Raw genomic sequence first — 22,845 nt, 5'->3', positions numbered from 1 at the left:
ACGATGTGAAAATAATAATAATAATAATAACAATCTCAAACAGAGCTCCCACTTGCACTTTTTATTTCGTTCGGGAGGAAGTCGTCGGCGGCGATGAGAGGTTTGACTCCCTTTCGGGATTCGGATGAATCGCTGTGTTGAAAAGAAAGAAGAGTCACTCCGCTTTACGACTCTCCGTTCGCGGGCGAGAGAGGGGACTTGCGGTGAACGGTGAACGAGTCAAAAGAGTCGGTTCGTCCAATAACTTGTCTGATTGAATCTAAAAAAAACATTATTTATTTAGTTAGAGGAACGCAAACTGAGGATCCCGGTTAAAGCATAGTTATCTAAAATATATTTAGTTGAGCGGGAAAATGCAAAGTGTGAATTCCAAATATAATTTACTTCGGTGAAAATAATTAATTGTTGGCAGAATACAAAGTGTAAATCAGCCGCGGTAAATAAATGTAAATAAAGTTTAAATAAAGTTAAAGGCTTGTCAACACAAAGCGACTCCGTCTCGCCGCGAACGCGACCGGGCGTTCCGCGTCGCCGCTGTGCGACGTCAGCGAGGGAAGGCGTGGCTCTGTGACGCGGTCGACGGGAGAGGCGTGGCTCGGCGACGCGACGACGGGGGAGGCGTGGCTCGGCGACGCCAACGAGGGAAGGCGTGGCCCTGTGACGTCGGCGAGGGAAGGCGTGGCCCGGCGCTCTCCCTGGGGGGAACGGGCGAGAGGAACGGGAAAATGGCGGACCTCGAAGACGTTACGCTGGACGGGAGACCGCTCAACTCGCTTCGGGTGGCGGACCTGAAAGCCGCCCTCGAGGAGCGGGGACTCTCCAAAAGCGGAGCGAAGAACGCCCTCGTCAAGAGGCTCAAAGGGGTGAGTTCGGTCCCGAAAATCGGGCTGGATCGTCGGTAGCCGCGGAGCCGACAAACGTTTAACGATCGGACGGGCCGACGCTCGTCTGGAAGGCCGATACCTGGCAGCCAAGCGGGTTCTCGCGTTTACGCGAACCGAATTAAAGCCTGTTTACGGTGCTTTGTATACAATCAACGTTTTCAATGCGTAACACGTCATATGTGCATTTAATGAACTTTCTCAACGTATCTTTCAAGTGGAATAGGAGCTAGTTAGCTTACTTAGCTAACGCTGTGTTTATTAGTGATGCAGGATTCGCGAACGATTCGTTCGCAACGAATGGGTCTTTGAAGTAACCCGTGAGTGTGGAGTCACCTCGGCAAAAGAGCGGGGAGCGAGCTAATGTTCCACTCACAAAGTGAGATTAATTCCTGAGGACTCAGTTAAAGGCCAAGGCATTTAGCGTCACCCGCAACGAGACTGGTTTGTACTTTATTATTCCACAAATAAATAACTTTTGATAGAAGTTAAAAACAAATTATCGTTCACTCTTTGCGTTTCTCGGCCCCAGAGTTTTTGTTTTTTTTTGAGCGAATCAAACTCGAGCATTTTCTGTGATCCAGCGTTTGGATTCTTCCGCCAAAATAAGTACTTCAGAGTCGGAGATCGAACGAATCGTTTCACCGAGTAACTTGTGAAGCAGCGAATCGAAAAGGAGCGGCACTTCCCAGGGGGGGTTGGTGTTGTTTTACCAGCACCTGGGGTATTGCATTGGTACAACATGCACACGGAGTGTCATGTTTGTTTACAAGTGGAGAGTCTGGACTGCGCTGGAAATCTGTTTTGTTTGCGTCGATATGGATGCAAACGTTTGTTTCCAACAAAACAATGGTTATTTGCGAGGTGTAGATCTTTTAAAGGTGCGATCAACTCCAGTTAAAGATCTTAGTGGGTTTTCCAGATGGGACAAGTAACCCAAGAAGGGAATAATAAGATGCGATAAAAATAACACTTTCACATCCATCAACAGAAATAACAGTTGCACAGCTTGCACTATGTGCCCTATTGTTCTTGATTTCAAAGAGTTATGAAATGGGACAAATGTTGATGCCTACATACATACAGTGTGTGACTGAACTTGCTCTAAGTTATGCTTTATCGACTTAGGCTTTGTTGTCTTTTGGGGGGGGGCAAACAATAGGGTTTCTAATTTGCAGCACAAAGTTAACATTCTTACGTGGTTGTGGCACTGTTGGCACAAATCACAGGGCTGGACAGCGGCACAGGGAGAGGTTGGGAGAAGATTTCTTCCCACTTGCCTTTGGTCGCAGTTTAAGTGGTGTGGTTTCCCTTTCAAGGTTATGTCGGGTACATTTTGAGATTTCCTTGATATTTTATTTTTCTGAAATGTTTAGCATTTGATACTGCAGGTACACAACAGGGCAAGTACTCAGTATTTGCATTCGGGGGGGGGGGGTGTCAGTGCATTCCCAATTTGATATCACATCTCAGTCCAACTGAACATGCAATTTAATTTAAGGGAACAGATGTGTTTGAACCATGTGTTTACATTTTAAGGTATATAATCATGGCGTTGGGTCATGAAAGAGATTGATGGTGAGTTCAATCCATAGTGTGACTGCATATATCCAAGAGTAGGTTTTAACACTGGAGTTTAAATGCTCACTCTTCCCGCTTGAAATAATTTTTTATCTATAACATTGAATAAAATTGTGTTGTCACTAATAGGCTCTCATGCTGGAGAACCTTCAGAGAACCTCAACCCCCCACATTGGATTGCAGCCCAACTCTCAGGTGGGAGTCCCATCAATGTTACTTGAAACATTGGAAATACTAAATGCCATTCATACAGAATGGGTTAGAATAGGACAATGAAAAGAAAGTGTCACTTACCTGTCGTTGCCCATGTCAAGTGTATAGCCTGTTTCTCAAAAGTGTGTTGCTCCATACAGATTGGTGAGGAAATGAGCCAGAACAGCTTCATCAAGCAGTATTTGGCCAAACAACAGGAGCTACTGAGGCAACGTCTGGAGAGAGAGGCACGAGAGGCCGTTGAAACTGATGGTAAGATGTAGTTACTTCTTATTCTATGTATCACTTTCTATGCAAAATAATAGTCATTTCAATAACAGTTTTTTGTTTCCAGATCAAACAGACCACACAAGCGTCAACAACAGTGTCTCATGTCCTGCTCCAGCCCAGGTTAGGTTTATTTTATTTATGCTATTTCTATGCCCTTTTTGCTATCATCAGTCACAATCATAGTGTTCATGTCTTCAATGTTGAGGCTGCATTGAGATGCACAATTAACCGCTTATTAATCGTAATTTTGATATTTGCCTGCGCTGCCTCAGCATTCAATTCACACAATATATCGCAGTAATGCTATGCCGGCGCAAACACGGCCATGAAGTTTTGCATTTTTGAGTGCAATTTGCCTTTGTTTTGCGTCTGATTGCATTTATCCATTTGGCAAATTAAATAATTCCTGCATCCTTGCGCCAGCGGGATGTGTGGAGCATGCACACACCCACAGGCTCCGGGCATGAGACACACAGGGCATTTTTTTTTTCAAGTTAAATTTGGAAAAGGTTTTTACAAAATAATAAAAACACGCTTTTTGTTTCATTTGCATCTACTACGCCACTGCTCTACACTTGCCTGTTTTACAAATTATATAAATATTAAACTTTAAGTAATTGTTGCACAGTAGTTATTTAAATTTCAAATGTTTAAAGCAGCACTATGTAACTTTTGGGTTCTTTGGGTTTTTTCGTAAAGCTCGGCCCGGTGTCCGAAAATCATTTATTTTTCCGGACAAATTTGAACCTTATATTCACGTTTCAATATCAGTCTTTGTTATAAATGCAAATATAAAGAACACCTAGGTGACAGCGCCGTTTGCACGGACCTCGCCGCTTCAGTGCTCAGCACTCAGTCCAGGGTGTAAGAGGTGCCATTCTCCATATTACATGTCAGTGTACCAGCAAAATGATTTTGAAGCTGTCATTTTAGGCTAAAAAACTTAAGACTGAATTAATGTGAAGAAAGTCCTGTTTTGATTGAAAGGTTTGAGTTTATTTATATTAAGGTTTATAATTAGAAGTTTATATTAGAAGTGTTCTGTTGATTCACAAAGTGCAATAAAAGAATTGTGGGGGTGAAAGGGATGAATAATCGTGATCACAACATTGAGCAAATACTCTTGATTATCATTTCAGCCATTATCGTGCAGCCCTAATGATGTATGGCCCCAATGTTTTGTGCGTTTTGGAATACCACAATGACGAGACTTAATTAGGTCAAATATATTGCATGGTACAAATTGCTGAAGTTCTGCAATAAATTTAATGTTTGCTCCTTTTTCATACTTATTAGGATGCCACTCCAGTGTCTGTTGCCCCGCACAAGCAGCTCAGCCCCTCTGATGGAGAGGGACTGTCAGGCTCGGCTAATGAGGGAGAGTTGAGCAGGAATCAGGAAGCAAATATGTCCAGTCCACCTGCCTCAGCTGCGCCTACTCATGCCCCTGGCTCGGTTGCCATGCGTCTGGCCACTGGTGAGAGGGTTCCCCCGTCTAGTCAAGTCCAGGCCGATAGTGACGATGAGGATAGCGAGGAGGGTGAGGACGAAGGTGAAGATGAGGACTGGGACAGCGGTCCGAGGAGAAGAAGCCTTGGGGAGCCAGCCAGAAGGACTACAGCCAGAGAGAGGTCTGAAGCATCCCACCAACCCCCTCCGCACATCCCTCCCCTCTTATCTCCACAACTTCGTCAGCCCACACCCCCCCCTTCCCCACCCCCAGAGTTATCCTTCCCACTGCCTGACACCCCCAAACAAAGCCCCCCAAGCCCTGACATGCCCCCGGCCAGGCAGCGTGCCTCCAGCACTTCCAGCTCCGGCTCATCCAGCAGTCGCAGCAGCAGCCCAGAGCCCCAGAGGAGTGGACAAGTTGAGCGTAAACCTGGTCCACTCACTCTGTTGGCACGAAAGATGGAGTCAGAAGGGGCTTTCTCTGGTTTTGGTTGGCACAGCCGTGATGGGAATGGAGAGAGGCAGGACAGCAATATTGCTACGGTTGCACCTTTTACTGCAAGAGTGCCTCCCGAGGGCATGGTTTCTGCCATCACCCATACAGCAGGCATGCCATTTCCCATGGTTCCAGGCACCAACCAGGGCAGCGTAGGCCATATGCCCCATAGTCAAGTACCTGGGAGTGTGCTCAGGGCTAACGCAACAGAAGAGAGGGAGTCTCGGTTAGAGAGAGAGAAGGCCCTTGAGGAAGAGAGACTTAGAGCCCTTGAGGTGGAAAGACAAGAGAGTCAAAGGATACTTCAGGAAGAGCAGAAAAGGGAGAGGGAAGAAAGAGAGAAGGCTTTGGAGCAAGAGAGAATAGAGCGGGAAAAAGCCTTAGAGAGAGAGGAAAAGGAAAGGGCCCTACAACGAGAGAAAAAACTTGCTTTGGAGCGTGAGCAGCAGGAAAGGGAAATGTCTCTGGCTATAGAGAGAGCAGAGCGAGAGAAGGCCCTTGAGCTGGAAAGGGAGAAGGAGCTTGAAAGACTGGAGCAAGAACGAGCCCTACAGCGAGAGAGGGAGGAAAGGGAAAAGGCCCTGCAGCTAGAGAGGGAGAGAGCCCTGGAGCTTGCCAAGGCTTTGGAGCAGGAAGAGAAAAATAGGTTGGAGAGAGAACGACAGGAGCGAGAGAAGATCGAGAGAGAAAAGGCTTTGGAACTAGAAAGGTTAAAGAGGGAGAAGGCCTTGGAGCAAGAGAAGCTGGAGAGAGAGTGGTTGGAGAGAGAGAGAGTCTTGGAGCAAGAGAGGCTGGAGAGGGAGCAAGCTTTGGAGCAAGAGAGGTTGGAGAGAGAGAGAGCCTTGGAGCAAGAGAGGCTGGAGAGAGAGCGAGCTTTGGAGCGAGAGAGGCTGGAGAAAGAGAAGGAAGAGAGGGAGAGAATAGAGCGACAGAAAGCCTTGGAGCAAGAAAGGCTGGATAGAGAAGAGAGGGAGAGGCTAGAGCGCCAGAAAGTCTTGGAGCAAGAGAGGCTGGAGAAGGAAGTGAGGGAGAGGATGGAGCGACAGAAAGCCCTGGAGCAAGAAAGGCTGGATAGAGAAGAGAGGGAGAGGCTAGAGCAACAGAAAGCCTTGGAGCAAGAGAGGCTGGAGAGGGAGAGGCTAGAGCGACAGAAAGCCTTGGAGCAAGAAAGGCTGGATAGAGAAGAGAGGGAAAGGATAGAGCGACAGAAGGCCTTGGAGCAAGAGAGGCTGGAGAAGGAAGAGAGGGAGAGGATAGAGCGACAGAAAGCCCTGGAGCAAGAAAGGCTGGATAGAGAAGAGAGGGAGAGGCTAGAGCAAGAGAGGCTTGAGAAAGAGAGGCTAGAGCGACAGAAAGCCCTGGAGCAAGAAAGGCTGGATAGAGAAGAGAGGGAGAGGCTAGAGCGACAGAAAGCCTTGGAGCAAGAGAAGCTGGATAGAGAAAAGAGGGAGAGGCTAGAGCGACAGAAAGCCCTGGAGCAAGAGAGGCTGGAGGAAGAGAGGAAGAAGATTGAGCAACAGAAAGCCCTGGAGCAAGAGAGGCTGGAGAGGGAAAAGGCCCTAGAACACGAAAGGGAGAAAGCCGAGCGAAAGAAGACTCTTGAACGAGAGAAGATGGAGAAGGAGAGGGCTGAGATGGAAAGAAAGTGCAAAGAAGAATCCGTAGAGAAAGAAAGGCTGGAAAGAAAACAAGCCGAAGAAAGGGAGAGGATTGAGAGAGCGTCTGAGAAGGAGAGGGAAGAGAAGGAGAAAGCCCTGCAGAGGGAGCGAGACGAGCAGAAGGACAAGGCTCAGGCGGCCGAGAGAGAGCGGGAGTCTCACCTCCCCCCATCCAAGCGTGGCCGTGAGACAGGTCTCACCCCCCTGCCCGCTGCTCCCCTCCTTTCCACAGGATCGGGCAGCAAGGTGCTTGCCGAGGCTGGCAAACAAGAGGGCAAGGAGTCCCAAAACCAAACTGCCAGACGAGACTCTGCAGGGGAAGCGGGCACGCCCCTGTCCCCGACACAAACCGCTCCGCCGTTACCACAGCCCTCGTTCAAGAAGTTCCGCTTCTTACGGGAGCCGCCCGTTCAGGCCCCGTCTGTGTCGCCCTCGTTGGTCATCAAGCGGCCGCGTACATTCTCGGACAGTCCCCAGCCTCAGACCTCCCCGGCCAAAGTTGCGGAGCCACGCGGCTTTTCCGGGGCCAAGTTTGAGAAGGAGGCACCTGTCGTTGGTCAGGTTCAGAGTCCCAAAGAAGAGAAAGCTGTTAGCCTGGCTTCAGAGGACAAAACCCAGGCAGATGCCTTGGAGAACGAGCAGCACGCCACTGAGGAAGATGTAAAGTCAAAAAGAGCAAAGGAGGTGGATGAATGCAAAGCCCCCTCCAGTCCACTAGGGGCAGCGTTGCAGAGGGGTGAAAAGAAGCATGGGAAACAGGAGAGGCGGAGGTCTTCCTCGAGTGACTCCTCTTCCTCAGACTCTGGGTCCTCCTCGTCACAGTCCTCCAGTTCCTCTTCATCTTCCCAGGAGAAATCCCACTCTGCCTCCAGTGGTAGAAGGGTAAGTGGTCTGCAGACAATTGGTCTTTCTTTCTTTCAAAGAATAAAAAAAATAATCAAGAGTATTTTCAGCAGTAGGTTTTGGGTTGTTTTTTTTATTTCCACCCCTGTCGGTCTGGATTCAGACCAGTGGAGCTTTGTAAAGTTGGATAGTGGATAATTTTTTTCTAACTTTTTTCCTGTTTCAGTCATTATAACGAGTTTAAAATAATAAGTTTAACATTTAATATATCGCTATTAAATTATATATAGCTATGTTATGTATAGTTCTGTGTGGACATAATCATAACCTTCATTTCTACAGCACCTTTCATACACATGTTCAAGTTCGAGAGATTATTTGTCATGACACCCGGTGATTACGCACAATAAGCTCTAAGCTCTAAAAATACTGAAATGTGCATAATCAGCATGAGGTACTCGCGCAGGCAGAACCCAAAATCACGATAAGAATTAATTGTCTGCGTTGTATTAAATATACATTTTAAATCCTCCTCAATGAAACTCACCTTAACTTGCGTAGAAGTCCTGGCATGTCACAAAGCGTAGAAGTCCTGGCATGTCACAAAGCTGCAAACGGGTAAAGATTGGTTTCCTAACTTTAGCATTACATTGGGAATGGCTGTTCTAGACTTTAACCGGTATAACTGCCGTGGTGAGCATAGTGCGATATAATTCTCAACGTTTGTATTAAAGTTCAACTTGAATTGCTACAGGGTCAGGAGTGGCTGGATAAGAATTGAGTTCAGCAAGCCCTGTAGGGGCGGTGGCTCAGGAGGGGGAGTGGGTCGTGTAGTAATCGGAAGACTAACATTTATCCAACAAAGGCAGTGGGTAGTCATTCACACGTTGGCCTCCTTAAGAAGTTCTGTATGAAGTCTGTTCCCACATTAGATGACTTACGAATGCAGTGCATAATGGGTTATGGTTCGGTGTAGTGGTGCCCAGTGCAGATGAACGTTCGGACAATCTGACGGTTCGCTTCTGTTTCCACCTCCCCGCCCTTCCCGGACGGACGGACTCGTTTCTCCGCTGACGGAGCCAGGACAGAGAACTCTCCCCCGGTCGCAATAACCCTAACCCAATGTTATATTTAATAAATGTGATCATTTTCAACCTGTCCTACTCTTTCTCCACCCGTTCCACCCCTCCTTGTCCCCCATTCCCCCTCCGCGCTCTGGTGCAGCCGGCGGGCAAGCCAGTCGCTTATGCCCAACGTCACCGCACTCGAAGCACTTCATACTTCCCAAACTGACATACACCATGTATGCAGTGCCCTTCTCCATCCATAATGCTAGACACGTCTAGGGTCTGAGTGGTAATTTTAGGAAACAAAGACCTGTCTTCATAGAGATTAGACGCATTTCAGTTTCTCGTCTATGCAGCCAAGCGACACAGTTGGGATCGGAATCTGAATGTTTCCGAATGTTGTTGGGTTTTTTTGGGTTGTTTTTCTTCCCGAACACGAATAATTTTAGAAATATATGTACGAAATAAATATTCGTAAAAACCCACTATTTGTGCTTTGCCAGTATTCGGATTTGGCCCCCCCCCGCTTTACGTGCCTGTCCCAGCAATGTTACTACTTCCATTCACAACACAGTAATAACACTGCCGCACCGGCATTTTCCCATAAATTATACTAGGTCGACAGTGGGGAAATTTACGGAACGATGACGCCGGCTCCCTCTCCAATTTTACAGCAATATAGAACATTGCCAGAGATTTACGGCTTTCAGTGCAAGTGGGAAAGGGGCTGTACACACACACACACACACACACATAACATAACCCTCTACATCATTCTTCCACACAGGAAAGGATACCTGAAAGCGTTCCTTCCCCTCCGCGCAAAAAGAGAGCTGAGCCATCGACTGCGGTTCAAACACCCAAAGCTTCTCTTCGCAAAATGGGGGCACCATCAGAGGAAGGGGGCATGACTCCTGATAGAGCTAGTCACAGCAAGGTCAGTTACCCTTCCTGTCACCCGCTGTTATTCAGACCTGGGATAGGAACTAACTGGAAGTTAATGTGAACATGCCAATGTTTTTTCGTTATTTTATTTTTAGTTCTTGGGTATCCTCAAGATCATTCTCTTAATTTCAACAATTGTATTATTATTATTTTTTTACGTAACACTATTAATGACATCTTAAAACAACAGAAACCTTTTCTTGGAGCGCCTGCCGAAGAAGAGAACACACCGAAGACCAAGGATGATGAAAAAAAGGAGGAAAAGAACGACAAGCCAAGGTCAGGTTTTCGCTCTGGGGTTTATAATAAAGATGCATGGTCCGATGGAATTTAGTAAAAAATCATCAAAGTCATACACCTCTGACCTTTGCTGAAAACTATTTTTCAGACCACATTGGGTGTTTTCATAAGTTGCCCAACAAGCTGCAGTGAAAGGAAATAGTTGTTTTATGTCGGTTATAAATGCAGTTCCAAAATGTTCTAACATGAGAAAATGGTCAGACTAAATCCTTTGACATGTTCACTTCCTGTGCTGTATCCAGCGCGATAAAGGTTTCATCACAAAACGGTGGACACAAAGTGCTGCCCGTCACTCTGAAGTTCTACATTGTTTATGATGAGACACAGGTGTGGCAGTGTTGTTTCTGCCGTCTGGCCTTTAGCATGATACATGTCCAGGAATTGGGCTGTCGTGTATCGCCAACAACACTGATTGCGGTGTACGAAGCATGATTGGTCCCAGTCATTTATTTCATGTGCTGCTTGCCGGTATAACTTTACTTGTGATTTCTTTCGTCAAAAAACAAGTTGCCATATATAAAATCATAGAATATACGAACTGCAATGCTATTCAGGTTTGTGAAAATTATTTTCTTCTGATGTTGGTTTTCAAAATTAAACCCCTCCAACACAGCTCATATATTACAGGGCTTTAATTATTATTATTTTTTCTTTTTGAAACTCAACATCAGAAATCCCTGTTATTGTCTGAGTGACATCATGAGGTTGTCTCCTATCAAGAAGTTTCCTATGAATGCTAATCTGAAATCAGACTGAACACAGCTCATATGACATTTTAGAGGGCTTTGATTTTGAAATTCAAGACAGAATTTTTTGATATTGTCTGGGTGACATCATGAGGTGGTCTGCTATCATTCTGAAGTTTAATTGTTCTGTGGAAACAGGGAGTTTCCTTTTCAAGGGGACCTATTATGCTCCTTTTTACACAAGTTAATATAGGTCTCTGAGGTCCCCAAAACATGTTTTTGAAACTTGGCTGTTTTTTGGGGGTGGAGTCATTGCTACTCTGGTCCCTAGTTCTGTGAGCCTGTGGGTTTGAGCACAAGTTCCTGGTTCTGTGAGCCAATGGCCTTTGAGCATTGGCTTCCTGGTTTCATTGTATTTACTGCGTAACATTCACTTATTTCACCTTATCGGTCCACCAAGATTTGTTTCTGAACATATTTTGAGGCAATAAATAAGCAATCGAGTTGCTAAATCGTAACTCATATTAGATCTACAAGGCCTCATCTAAAAGGTTGTTGTGACTTTCATTGCCGTGCTCCAGGTTGGTGAGAGACACAGACACCACAGCAAGTCGCGGAAAATAAAATAAATAAATACATCTACAATCAAAAAAAAACACAATTTTATCGGCTTTGTTTAGATAAACGCAAAGCGGATAGTGCACAGCAGCCTACAGTCTACGTACTGCAAACACTTTATATATATATATATATATACACATTTCTTATTTAATTTTTTTTTTTAATTGGAAAAACCCACAGCAGAATTGTTTAAAGATACTTAAATTTCTGTCATCTGCGGTTTATTCACGTACAGTTGATATTAATTCCTCCTCCTTTTAGAATATTTGTTTGTGGAGTTACTCACTGGGGCCGGTTCTACTGAGGGGGCCCTATGACCTACGAAGGGTACAAAAATCTCAACGGGGAGTATCAGGATATGTTTCCTGACAGTGGCTGCCCACCAGAAAAGGGTCTGAGTTGTCTTATTTCACAGTTGGTGTGTTAGTAGGCCCATCAGAGACACAAATGTATGTGCACAAGCACTGAAAGAAGTCAGTTTTTCATCTAATCTGAATTAAGCAATACAATATGCAGGCGGTAGTTATTTTTCTGCTACTCATTTTATTTATTAATTATTCATTTCGTTTTATATTTGTCCAAAATTCCGTCGTGTATTTCGTTAAAGTGTGTGAATATAAAATGTATTGCATTTAAATAATCACAGTTCACAGTTAAAATATGAACACATGTAGTCGCACGAACGCTGTCGCAGCGACTTGTCGTTATTCTCGTCAGGCGACGCGTGGGGCAGCCCCGAAGCCGGCGTGAGCGGCGGGCCACGGGGTCCTCTTGCGTTTCATTTTGGTTCGTAGCAATATGGCCGCGTTACGTGGACGCGCCTAGCGCAGCGTGTCGAAAGAGCGTCTCGTCCCCAAGCGGCGTTCGCTGATAAATTAGCCGCCGTCGTGTACCACGAGCCGGCGTCGTTTGTGAGCCGCGGCGGGCGGCATGCTTCCCGGGAGCGGCGGGTCCTAGAGACGAGGAACGCGACTCGCCTGCCCCCCCCCCCCCCCCCTCGGCAGTAAGCGGCCGGCTGCGGGTGAACCTCGTTCGGCGTGACAGCCCGAAATACAGCGCTGCGACCCGATCGAGGTGGATGGGTGAAGGCGTGAATAGTGGCGAGGCAATGCGGGGGCTGGGGTTTGCGATGGGGGTTGACGTCCTCTTCCGTATGAAGGAATCAGGTCGAAGGTGGTTGCGGCGCCGATAGCCGCTCGCATACAAACAATAGGAAACGGAAATAAATAATCGAGAAACGGCCAATATGCGTTAAACCTAAATATTAGCGGAAAAACAGAGACATTAGCGATGTACAATAAACCTGAAAAAAGAACAAATAATATATATATATATATATATATATATATATATATTACACACACACACACACAATAGAGAAAGTTGGCAATATGCAATAAAGCAATTTTATTTTTACAAAAAAACACATTTGCCACAATCAACCTCAAGAAAATAACAAATAAATAAAAATGTTGGCAATTTATTACACCTAAAAATATGCAACAAATCTCTTGTCAGCTATTCAAAGTCAAAAATAGAAATGTATAAGATCAAATCTGTACATGTACTGTTGGATGGATGGAAGAGAATGGATATAGTAATGTAAAATGTACAGTATTGGTGTTGTAACAGCCCCCGTCTGGCTTGGCTCTCCCAGGTCAAGCAGCCAGAGGAGTTGTTCCGTCTTATTGCTGCAGAACAGGTCTCCAGTTGCTCCTTGGACCAGTCTAGCTGTCTCAGTGCGTTTGGTGTTAATATTTATTTCTGGGATAAGCCTTTACCAGTTTGTCATTTGGCTTTTATGAATTGACGACCGTCTTACATTTTCATGTCACACGCTGCGATTGAGCGGTTCACTTTAATGTTGAATAGGTGTATCTGTCAAATTAATATGTATATTTTTTCCTATTTGCTGTTTTATGCTGATTTTTTTTTCCCTTGTTCTTTGTGTCACGTACCGTCTGCGTCCAGCAGGGAGGTAAAGGATAGTGCCATGACAGAGCCTGACATGGTTCAGGAGACCAAGGATGAGGTAAGGCCAGCAGGAGGACTTTGTTGTGGTTAACTTCGAAAACTAAAACCACTGCCAAACCAATCTTAATCCACATATTTATTTTAGGGGTGTAGTTGATTGTTAGATTTCTGCGATTTTTAGATAATATACACTTATCTTTGAAATCATTATTATTGTAGTTTGTTAAAAAACATTGCAACAGGGTTTTGATGCTATATTTGAAGCCTTAGCCTTGACCCTTAAAAATCAATTTTGCGGCTTGATGAGACCCTTTTGACTAGCTATAAAATATGTAGAAGGAGAGTTATGATTTGGCTGTGTTTTGAAAACCTTTGCTGCCAATGTCTTTGACAGAAACAGCAGAGGCATTTTCTCTTTGTGGCTGTTTTTTAAAACCGAACTGATTATTTTGTTATAAAGGTGCTCATGCCTCTTCCATTGCCCCTAATGGTACCTGCACACTACTTCTGCCACTACTACTACTACTACTACTACTACTACTACTACTACTACTACTACTACTACCACCACCACCACCGCCGCACTGTTCCAATGTCCCCAAGAAACCTGGGTTGACCACAGATAGGCCCCTGACTCTGACTGCAGGAGAACAGACATGGCAACAGCAGTCTAAGTGTCACGGAGATGGCTGACAAGTGCCACTGGTTGTTGGACTGGAAGTTTTAAGAGAAGGTTATGCCATGTCACAAGGCTCGCCTGTCTCTTGGTTAGTTCCCCGCCTAACTAGCAACAAGTGAGAGAAGAGATACTGAAGCCAGCTCACCTGGTCAAGACGGCTCTAAAAAAAAAACAACACTTTGCGACAACAGAGGATATGTAAAAGGCTCCACAAAGTTACAGAAGAAGTGGGGCATAACGGACAATATGTTGTCGCCCATACGGGTTGTTGGACTGAATCACCGAACTTTGCGGATTCTGTTTTGGGTTTTGTTTTTTTTTTGCTTTGGAATGGGAAATCTGTTCTGCTGAAGAAAGGACTTGCCACTTGTGTCCTGTTGTATATCATAGTTTTGCTCCATACAGACTCTCAATGTGGACTTCCAGCTCGTCGGATGTCTGATGTTTATCTGGACTTTCTGTTGCGATGAAGAGCCTGCAAAGTTTTATCAGGACTCATGCCCTAACACAAGAAGACGACTATTGTGATCTTAAGCATTGTCAAGCCCCTACCCAATGAACTATTGAGCACATCCTGCCATCCAACCAGCCAGCTTGCACAGATTTCCACCCAAACATCTCAGCCACCTCTGATTGGAACCTTGTTGCCTAGATACAGTACATGCAGTCGTGATTGGGCCATTTCCAACCCAGTAAGGATCAGGTGTCAGTAGTACCAGGGAATAAGTAGTCATTTTCTCAATGTTCTATCATCCAGATTAATTTAGCAAATGCTTAGTTTTCACTGAGTCCATGTAGCTTAAGCTGGGGTACTCGACACCAGTGTTTTTATGGAATATGTTTACTCTAATTTATGCCTACTACAGTTTTGATCAGATTGTCCTATAAACTATTTTAGGTTAAATCTGATGAGATTATATTTGAACGTTGTGTATTTTTAGTCACATTCCTTGAAGAGACAGTTTAGTGGAATTTAGTTATTTGTGTTTAATAGAAACTGCAGCTACAATGTCAACTCTCAACCAAATTGCTATACAATTTGGAAGCTTTTTCAGATATTTATAGATGTAGCATGTGAATCAAAATGCAACGTAATCTAAGCCGTACTGTGTTAACTACCAGTACACAAAGCACACTGCACAGCTAAGTCCTGCTGAGAGATTTAAATCAGATATTGTAGTGCAGTTTCTATCTATCCTTGCTTCTACTCAGTTGTTGTTCAAGCTTTTCCCTCAAAGCTGTCCATGACGCTTCCTATGTCTCTTAGCTTCTCACCTCCCCCATACCCTGGGGATCGATCTTATCTTTCTGTTACAGACACCGAAAGCCTTCGCTGCCCGTAAAATCTCCCTTAGCAGTGAGTATACTTTGTTTCTGTGCTTTCTGCTGATATGCCGTCACTGTTGAGACTTGTTTTTCCATTTACGGTATGAGCACTTTGTTTTTATTTTCCTTCATGTGCTTCTGGCCTTTTCTGTGTGATTTGAAAGCTTTACGCATTTTTGCATCTCTTCTGGGTAGTCCGTGGATGTGCATTGACTGAATGTCCACACTTGAACAAACCCCTTTTTAACAGCGAGCAAGGCCTCTCAAGGCAGTGGCAATGCAGAGGGGGATCAGGAATCTGTGGTTGGGGCCGCTCGCAAGAGAAGATGGGGCTCCAGCACGGCAGTCACCGCTAAGAAACCATCCATCAGCATCACAACAGATTCGCTGAAGGTATTTATTGATGGAGGCCTGAATGTTCTTGTTGTTTTTTTTCTCTCTCTCTATTGTGTTCAAGAATATAATACTTGACATACTCTATTTCCCCACCATCCTCAGTCCCTGATCCCAGATATCAAGCCATGCCCAGGACAGGAGGCGGTGGTGGACCTGCACCCAGAGGAAGCTGTCCTCTCCGGAGCAGAGGATGAGGAGAGGGGGCGCCCCGACCAGGACCTGCAGATCCGACGCACCGTCACGCAGGTTAGAGCGCGGCGTAGCCCAGCACCTGTCCTGTCCCCAGGCCTTTGAAGCTCTCTGTTGGGCCGTGAATGTTGACCTCGTCGATCCCCTCCACTTCAGGTGGTTCCCATGGAGAGCCAGGAGAATGGACAGAAAGAAGGTAAAAGGAGTCGAGCGGAGCTGGAAGAAGATGCCCCAAAGACGGATAAGGAGAGGACAAGAGGCCAGGAGGAGAAGATGGACGGACAGTTTCCTGTTGCCATGGAAACGCAGTCCCCCCCACACACCAGCCATGATGTGGATAATAACACTGGTACGCATTGAGTATTGAAAGCGTTTAAAATATCCAGAATCAATATTTTTGACAACACTACAGTAACAGGTTGAGGACCAGTTGATTTTCTTCCTTATTGTTTATTCTGTGCAGCCTGGGGTTTCAAATCTTTGATTGTTGAGCTGTTTTTTTTAACAGCTGCAGTATTTTGGATACTATCCAATGTAGAATTAACGGAGGTTGTGTTGTTTTAAACACTGGTGTCGAAGAAGTACTTAAGTATTGATACTTTTGACAAACAAGGACCGGTAATGGGCCACGTCCAATTCCTCCATCGGCTTCCACACTACAAGCACCACAACAGCCCCCATGCAATTAATAAATAGAAGAAAATAACTTTTACATCAATCCATGTTTTTTGTTTAAGCCATTTAACATAATTTAAGTGCGATATAACAGAGAACACGGTATCTGCAGCAGCAGACATGAGCAGTACAGTGGGCTCGTCGCTTTCTCTACCTAACTTCTGGTTTGCCGTCTAACTTTATACATTTACATCATTTGTGAATAATAATACATTTGTGGTTGCAATGGTTATAAAAACAGTCATAATAATATGGTAATATGTCCCAATCCTCCATATTTGCGTCACTGCCATCAGTGTAAGGTAGAGATATCAATACTGACTCCCTCGCCCTGCCCACAGTGACCCCCGGCGACACCCTGATCCGTCGCTCCATCAGCCAGCAGAAATCGGGCGTGTCCATCACCATCGATGACCCCGTCCGCACGACGAGGCAGCCCTCGCCGCCCTGCGGCAAAGTCTCCAACATCGTCCACGTGTCCAATCTGGTGAGAGCGTTCATCTGTGCCGCGACGGGTGGGCCGCACGCACAGACACGTTTTTTTTGCGTCTTTAAACTCACCTGCCCCGCGTTGTGTTTATTTAGGTGAGACCGTTCACCCTGGGCCAGCTGAAGGAGCTGCTGGGCAGAACCGGCACCCTGCAGGAGGACGGTTTCTGGATCGACAAGATCAAGTCACACTGCTACGTCACCGTAAGCTGCCGCATTGTACCTCGCCACAGGAGGCTTTGATGGGGACAAATACTCGCTGGGTATAAAAGAAAAAATATATCCTTTCTTATTTATTGATCTCATGAGTCTTCATCATTTATTTCTCTTTTCCACAGTACTCCACCTCAGAGGAGGCAGTGGCGACCCGGGCGTCTCTGCACGGAGTGAAGTGGCCCCAGAGCAACCCCAAAGTCCTCAGTGTGGATTTCTGCCATCAAGAGGAAGTAAGACGCCCCCCTGATTCACACCCTAAACCACGGCTTACGCCATCATTTGTAACTGAAATTTCACACAGAATTAACTTTATTTCAGCGTAATCGCCACTTTGTGGTGTGACGTGGGATTAGTAGCCCCAACAAAGTACTTCTCCGACATCCATCGTTCCTCAGCCGAACTGTCTTTGTTCTGTTCCCCAGCTGAACTTCCACAAGGGCCTGGGCCCCGACAACAGGCCCCGGCCGGAGGATAAGGGCGCGGGCGGCGGCCACGCGTGGTCTTCCGGCATCCCCCCCCTCCTGCCGGAGCGGGACCAGTGGGCGGAGAGGGAGCGCGAGATGGAACGCAGGGAGCGAGCGCGGGCGGAGCGCGAGTGGGACCGCGACAAGGTGCGGGACTTCGGACAGCCCGGCAAGGAGCGGGAGGGAGGTGCCCCGCGCTCACGCTCCAGGGAGAGGAGGCGCAAGGAGAGGGGGAAGAGCAAGGAGAAGAAGACGGACAAGAAAGGTGGAATATCAATTTGACTACTCATATCAAAGTGGCAACGCCCGGCGCAGTCTGTGTTGGGTGGATTACACGTCGACAAGGGTCAAAATATAGTGTCATGTATGGAAGGTTGAAGGTTTGTTCGGAAATCGAACAGACTGCCACTTTAAACCCTTGACCTGTGACAACAGGTGATGATTACTATTGAACTTAATAATTGCTTCTATTTTTCGTTTTTTCCCCACATTCCCTCCTCCTTTTTGACGTCTTGAGCAGCTGAGGAGCCCCCTGCCAAGATGCTCGATGATCTGTTCCAGAAAACTAAAGCGGCTCCGTGTATATACTGGCTTCCCCTCACTGATGAACAGGTGAGACAAACCGATTCTGCGACAGTGAAGCGGCGTGCACGGTCACAGCTCGTACTCTGTGATATGTTAGTATTATATAGATATCGGGATCGGAGACTAGATATCTGGGATTTTGGTTATCGTCGTATAATATAGTCAAATGTCTTCTAAAGCGGCACTGTTCAAGCTTTTGATAGATAAACTAGTTAATTCTTGTGTGTAAAATACCCTCAGAATATCATCAAATTAAAGATATTGAGGTAAAAAATAGTGATCATTGATCACCCTGCCGCAGTCGTAGCAACTCGTAGCAACTTTGACATACATCCGAGTGCATTCAGTGAAGACACAACTCAAGTACCGCTCTGTTTTATTGAGTTAGTTTATTTGACTGGGATGGTCCATATGAACAGGCATCACAGTGAATAAGTAACCACTCCGGTCGTGTTTCAGTCTGTCCAGCGCGACGCCGCCCGAGCCGAGCGCATCAAGGAGCGGGAGAAGCTGAGGAAGGAGCTGCAGGAGGAGGAGGAGAAGAAGAAGGAGGAGGAGCGCAAAGAGCGCATGAAGGCGGGGAGCGGGGCGAGCGGCGACCGGGGGGAGGGGGACAAAGACAAGGACAGAGAGCGAGAGAGGGAGCGGGACCGGGGCCGAGACAGGGACGACAACAAGCGCAGGGATTCGTACCGCAGACCGGTGGGCGGCGGCGGCAGCAGCGCGGGCGGCGGCCGCAGGCGCTCACGCAGCCGCAGCGACCCGCGGGACAGACGGCGTTGAGACCCAATCAGTGGACGGACCTGTCCTCCCTAAAACACCCCCCCCCCCCGTCCCCTCGTCCTTTTCGTTTGTCACTACACATGCTCGGTTCTGACGAGGATCCAACAGAGGACCAACCAGTCACCGTCTCTCCCAACGTCACCTTCTTTTCCAAGCACACGTTCAGTCGTACGCTTCTAGGGGACCATAGTTTTGGCGGAGTCTCGCTCCCGTTGGGGTTTTATATATTTTATTGGTCGATTTTGCTTCTGTTTTTGTATTTTTATTTTATTTTATTTTTTTTATTTTTATTATTTTTTATTTTTTTTCCTTTGTTTTGAAATCATAGCAGTACGGTATGCCAGATAATTATCATTTTTGCCACGGCTTCGCTACGGAGCCTTAAAGTATAACTGCTGATCATGGACTCGTTTGTTGCCGCCTTCAGTGTTTTTTAACAGCTCTGTGAGTTCAACAAGAATTCTATTTGTTGCTGCATGCAGTCCGAGGCTTCTCTCGCCCGCACAGCCAAGAGGAAAAAAAAAAAAGAAACGGAAACAGACCCGATCAAGAGCCGCGAAATGATGGAAACTGCTCTCACGTTTGGGTCGGGCCCGCAAGACTTCACAATCCATGTCTGTAATTTAGGCAGCTTAGGGGTATTTTCAGACAGGTGTGGATTAATGACTAGGCAATGCAGTGTTCTACCCGTGTGACTGTTCTCTGTGGGAGGTTTCTCCATGTCTAACCCTGGCACAGGTTGCTATGATGTCCTTTTTATTGATTCTCTCCCTCCATCCTTTTCCCCCTCCTCCTCCTCCTCCTCATGCTATTATCCTGTGGCATCAACATGGGCCCAAGAGAGGACGGTTGCATTTTATTTTTTCACCAGTGGTTTTAATGTCTCCTTTTGAAAATCATTTTATCGTTTCACAATTTAAAGGTTTTGTTTTCCTTTTTTTGAGTACGCCTGTAAGTGGTGAATGTACAAAAATAAAAATTGAAGTTTGAAATGATTCTAACTTTTTTTTTTTCTCTCTCTAACGGCTGCAAATGTGCGATATTTTGCCACGGCAAAATCGTATTCTCTTAAATGAACCTGTCTTTATTCAAGCATCGTCATACACTGTTTAATATTTACTCAGGACACTTGTTAACAACGGACCCTGAATTCAACTTGAGCGATGACCTTTCGCTGTGGCGTCTGGTCCGACCTTTTGAAGCTCCTTTTCGCCACTGGATGTCCGACCGAGCTTTGAGCGTCTCCACCAGGTCGTTGGCGGCGATTCAACTGACGTCTTTTCGGCCTCTGCACACAAACTTGCGATGCGTGATCCCAGCTTCTCTCGCCTCATCGCTCCTTTGTTCTCCTGCGCGGGTCGAGACTGTAATTGAGCGTTTGTCCACCGGGTGTCAGAAATGCACAACATTACGGCTGCTCTGTCGTGTAATATGACACAGCATTGAGATAGGGAGATTTCCTTGTTGGTTTACACTAAGAATGTAAGAAAAAGGAAAAATGTCACAGTAAGGATAAACTCTGCCTGCATCGGTCTAGACAGGATGTGGATGCGGCTATGCTGACAGCTTTCTTTGTGCCGAATGCTCCCGTGTGTCTCGCTGCCGTGTAAGTAGATTGCGTTGGGCCGCTTCACATCAGACGTTGACCTACAATCGTACTCTTGTTTCTTCACGGCGCATGAACCGTTTTTCGCTGACCGCCCTTCCCCATCTTTCCTCGGCCTCGCTCCCCGTGTCTCTTTAACCCTCGTTCGCGCCGTCCCGTCCCCATCGCTCCCGTCTCTTTTGCCTCGACGTTCATCCTGCAGAGCTCAGCACTGCTCCTATGTAATTACAGCCCGATGGTCGCTGAGCCCAACATTTTTGTGTCCTGATGCAACTCCCTCTAACTGTTGAGCGAGCAGCTGGACTTTGAAATGCCCAGCGAATCCTTGGCCCTTGGCACCTCCGCACCGAGGCCAAGCGCCGGTCGCCAAAGTGGAAAAAACCTGGCGGGGCCTGGATCACTCCATAAAGTTTGTGCGGTTGTGTTAGATAACTACCGACCGTTAATCTCGCGTCCAGAGGTCATAAATTCGAACGCCTTGTCTCTGAGGGGGTAACACCGTGCGTGCTTGGGGCTTTGGGCCTTTGGAGACTAAAAACAAAATTAAAATTAAAAAAAAAAAAGAGTTGCACTGCGACTCACTGTCCATCGCAGAAGATGAAATTATCGCCGAATTTGTCTCTCTGTCCGAGTGAATGAGGCACGCCCGGTGAACCGGGATGGCGAGGCTGCTTTTTTTTTTCTTATTTTGCAACAACGGGCATCAGCAGATTACTGCAGGGAAACCTGAGTCTGACCAAACCGCTTTGAGTTCGCTCCGGGACGCCTCGCGGCGTGGCGCGGGAGGCCAGCCGAGACGGTGCGGCGGGGGACGCGGCTTGACCTCACCTCGCCACATGCCCGGTGGCGCCGCGGAGGACCCTGGCCCGAGCCCTGAACCTGTCGTCCCTTGACGCCGCCGCGGATGAGGGCGTTATAATCACAAGAGCAACCCAAACAACGTTTTGGGACCGTGGGAACGTCTCGACACCAGTGTGGGTAAGATCTTCAGCCGTACCGTGCCACTTTAAAAACACTGTAGGCCACAGCAGACCACCTCCGTCCGGGGTTGGGCTCAGGTCAAGGGCTGGGGGGCTTTTACGGGGGCTGGCGAGGCCCAGCCAGAGAGTCGAGCGAGGCCGTTTCCATGTCGTTGGAGGGGGTAGTAAAGGCTAAGGCCTCTCAAGCGCCCGGCGTCCTCCTCCTCCTCCTCCTCACCATCTCCTCCTCTCTCCAACCCCCCTCCCCCTCCCTAAGCCAACCCGCTTTGTTCTTTTTCGTGACCAGACGAGCTCGCAGCCGAGGCCCCGCTAAGCCGCTGCTTCAAGGGCCCACACTACGCCTCTGATGTGGCCGTCGGGAGACTCTCCCTCCTCTCGCAGCCGCGCTGTCACAGCTCTTAAATCCCCCGTCCGGGTCTCGGGCCGCTCGCGCTTTCTTCCTCTTTTCTCGTCTCCCCCCCGATTTTTTAATTCGACGTTTGGAAAAAAATAAAAACATCACGTCGGGTAAACACGGGGACGTCACGAGGCGCCAGCGGCACCCTGTCCGCCGTTCTTCAAATTTCGCAGAACATTCCCGGAAATAATCTGCCCCCCCCCCTTTCCCGAGTCTGTTTTTCGCCCTCCTCTCCTTTGTGATGACATGCGTGCGCTTATGAGAACCAGATGATGGGCCGCCGCTCCGCGTCGTATCTCCTCGGAGAAGGGAGAGCGGCGGAGGTGGAAGGGTGTTTCAAGAGGCTCTTTGGCCCCTCGGAGGTTTTCCCGTGGGACGGTTATATATTTAGCCGTGAGATGAAACGTGCTCACTCTCCTGGCGAGGCCCCCGAGCGAAGCGGGGGCGGGGCGGGCGGTAGGGGGGTGGGGGGGCTTCCTTACGGATGTGCCTGGGTCGGGGCGAGGGTAGTCGGGGCTCCGATGCACGACGAGGCCGAGGGGCAGAGGGGGGCTAAATCAGCATCCGCTCCAAGCGAAGTGCCGTTGGGGCTCGGTTTTGGGAGTCGCGCCACCCGGGTGGCTAACGAGGTCAAGAAGGGTTATTGTTTAACTTTCTCACACTCGAAGCTTTCACAACACGGCGTTTTTCCGCAGAATGCCGACCGCCGCCAACATTAAAACGCAGACGTAGTTTTGGCCGTGGTAAAACGACAGCTATGGGTCTTTAATCCGAGCAGAATCAGCACAAAGGGGAACGAGAGCCACGGCTGAGAAAACAAAGTGAAAGAAAGGAAGGAAGGAAGGAAACTAAGCAGATGCTGAACTATATGATGGGATATAGGGACCCGCTCATCTAAAGCAGATGCTCACATTACCTATCCATCCATCCATCCATCCATCCATCCATCCATCCATCCATCCATCCATACATCCATCCATACATCCATCCATCCATCCATCCATCCACCCATCCCTCTATCGCTGGGCCGGACACTGTCTGGGAACATCTGTTGCAGACTCCACACTGGGCCC

At 47.3% G+C, this 22,845-nt stretch overlaps 1 protein-coding gene across 1 annotated transcript; it reads left to right on the top strand.

Moving 5' to 3' along the window:
- Positions 1 to 725: 725 nt before the first annotated feature.
- Positions 726 to 19,781, top strand: LOC307238106 (uncharacterized protein; the record flags this gene model as incomplete). The annotated part of the gene is made up of 18 exons (XM_080010964.1): positions 726 to 863; positions 2,592 to 2,657; positions 2,816 to 2,927; positions 3,010 to 3,065; positions 4,242 to 7,433; positions 9,249 to 9,398; positions 9,597 to 9,685; positions 12,988 to 13,045; positions 14,984 to 15,023; positions 15,243 to 15,385; positions 15,491 to 15,634; positions 15,734 to 15,926; positions 16,594 to 16,739; positions 16,838 to 16,945; positions 17,080 to 17,187; positions 17,380 to 17,686; positions 17,942 to 18,033; positions 18,466 to 19,781. 18 exons carry the CDS (start codon positions 726 to 728, stop codon positions 18,787 to 18,789), a joined length of 5,466 nt encoding a protein of 1,821 aa, XP_079867090.1. The 3' UTR covers positions 18,790 to 19,781.
- Between the last annotated feature and the right edge of the window lie 3,064 nt (positions 19,782 to 22,845).

This window comes from Zeus faber, assembly GCF_960531495.2.
Source record: "Zeus faber genome assembly, chromosome: 12".
Classification (NCBI taxonomy): Eukaryota; Metazoa; Chordata; class Actinopteri; order Zeiformes; family Zeidae; genus Zeus; species Zeus faber.
The sequence above is the reverse complement of the archived record's forward strand: the minus strand, read 5'-3'. Positions and strand labels throughout refer to the sequence as shown.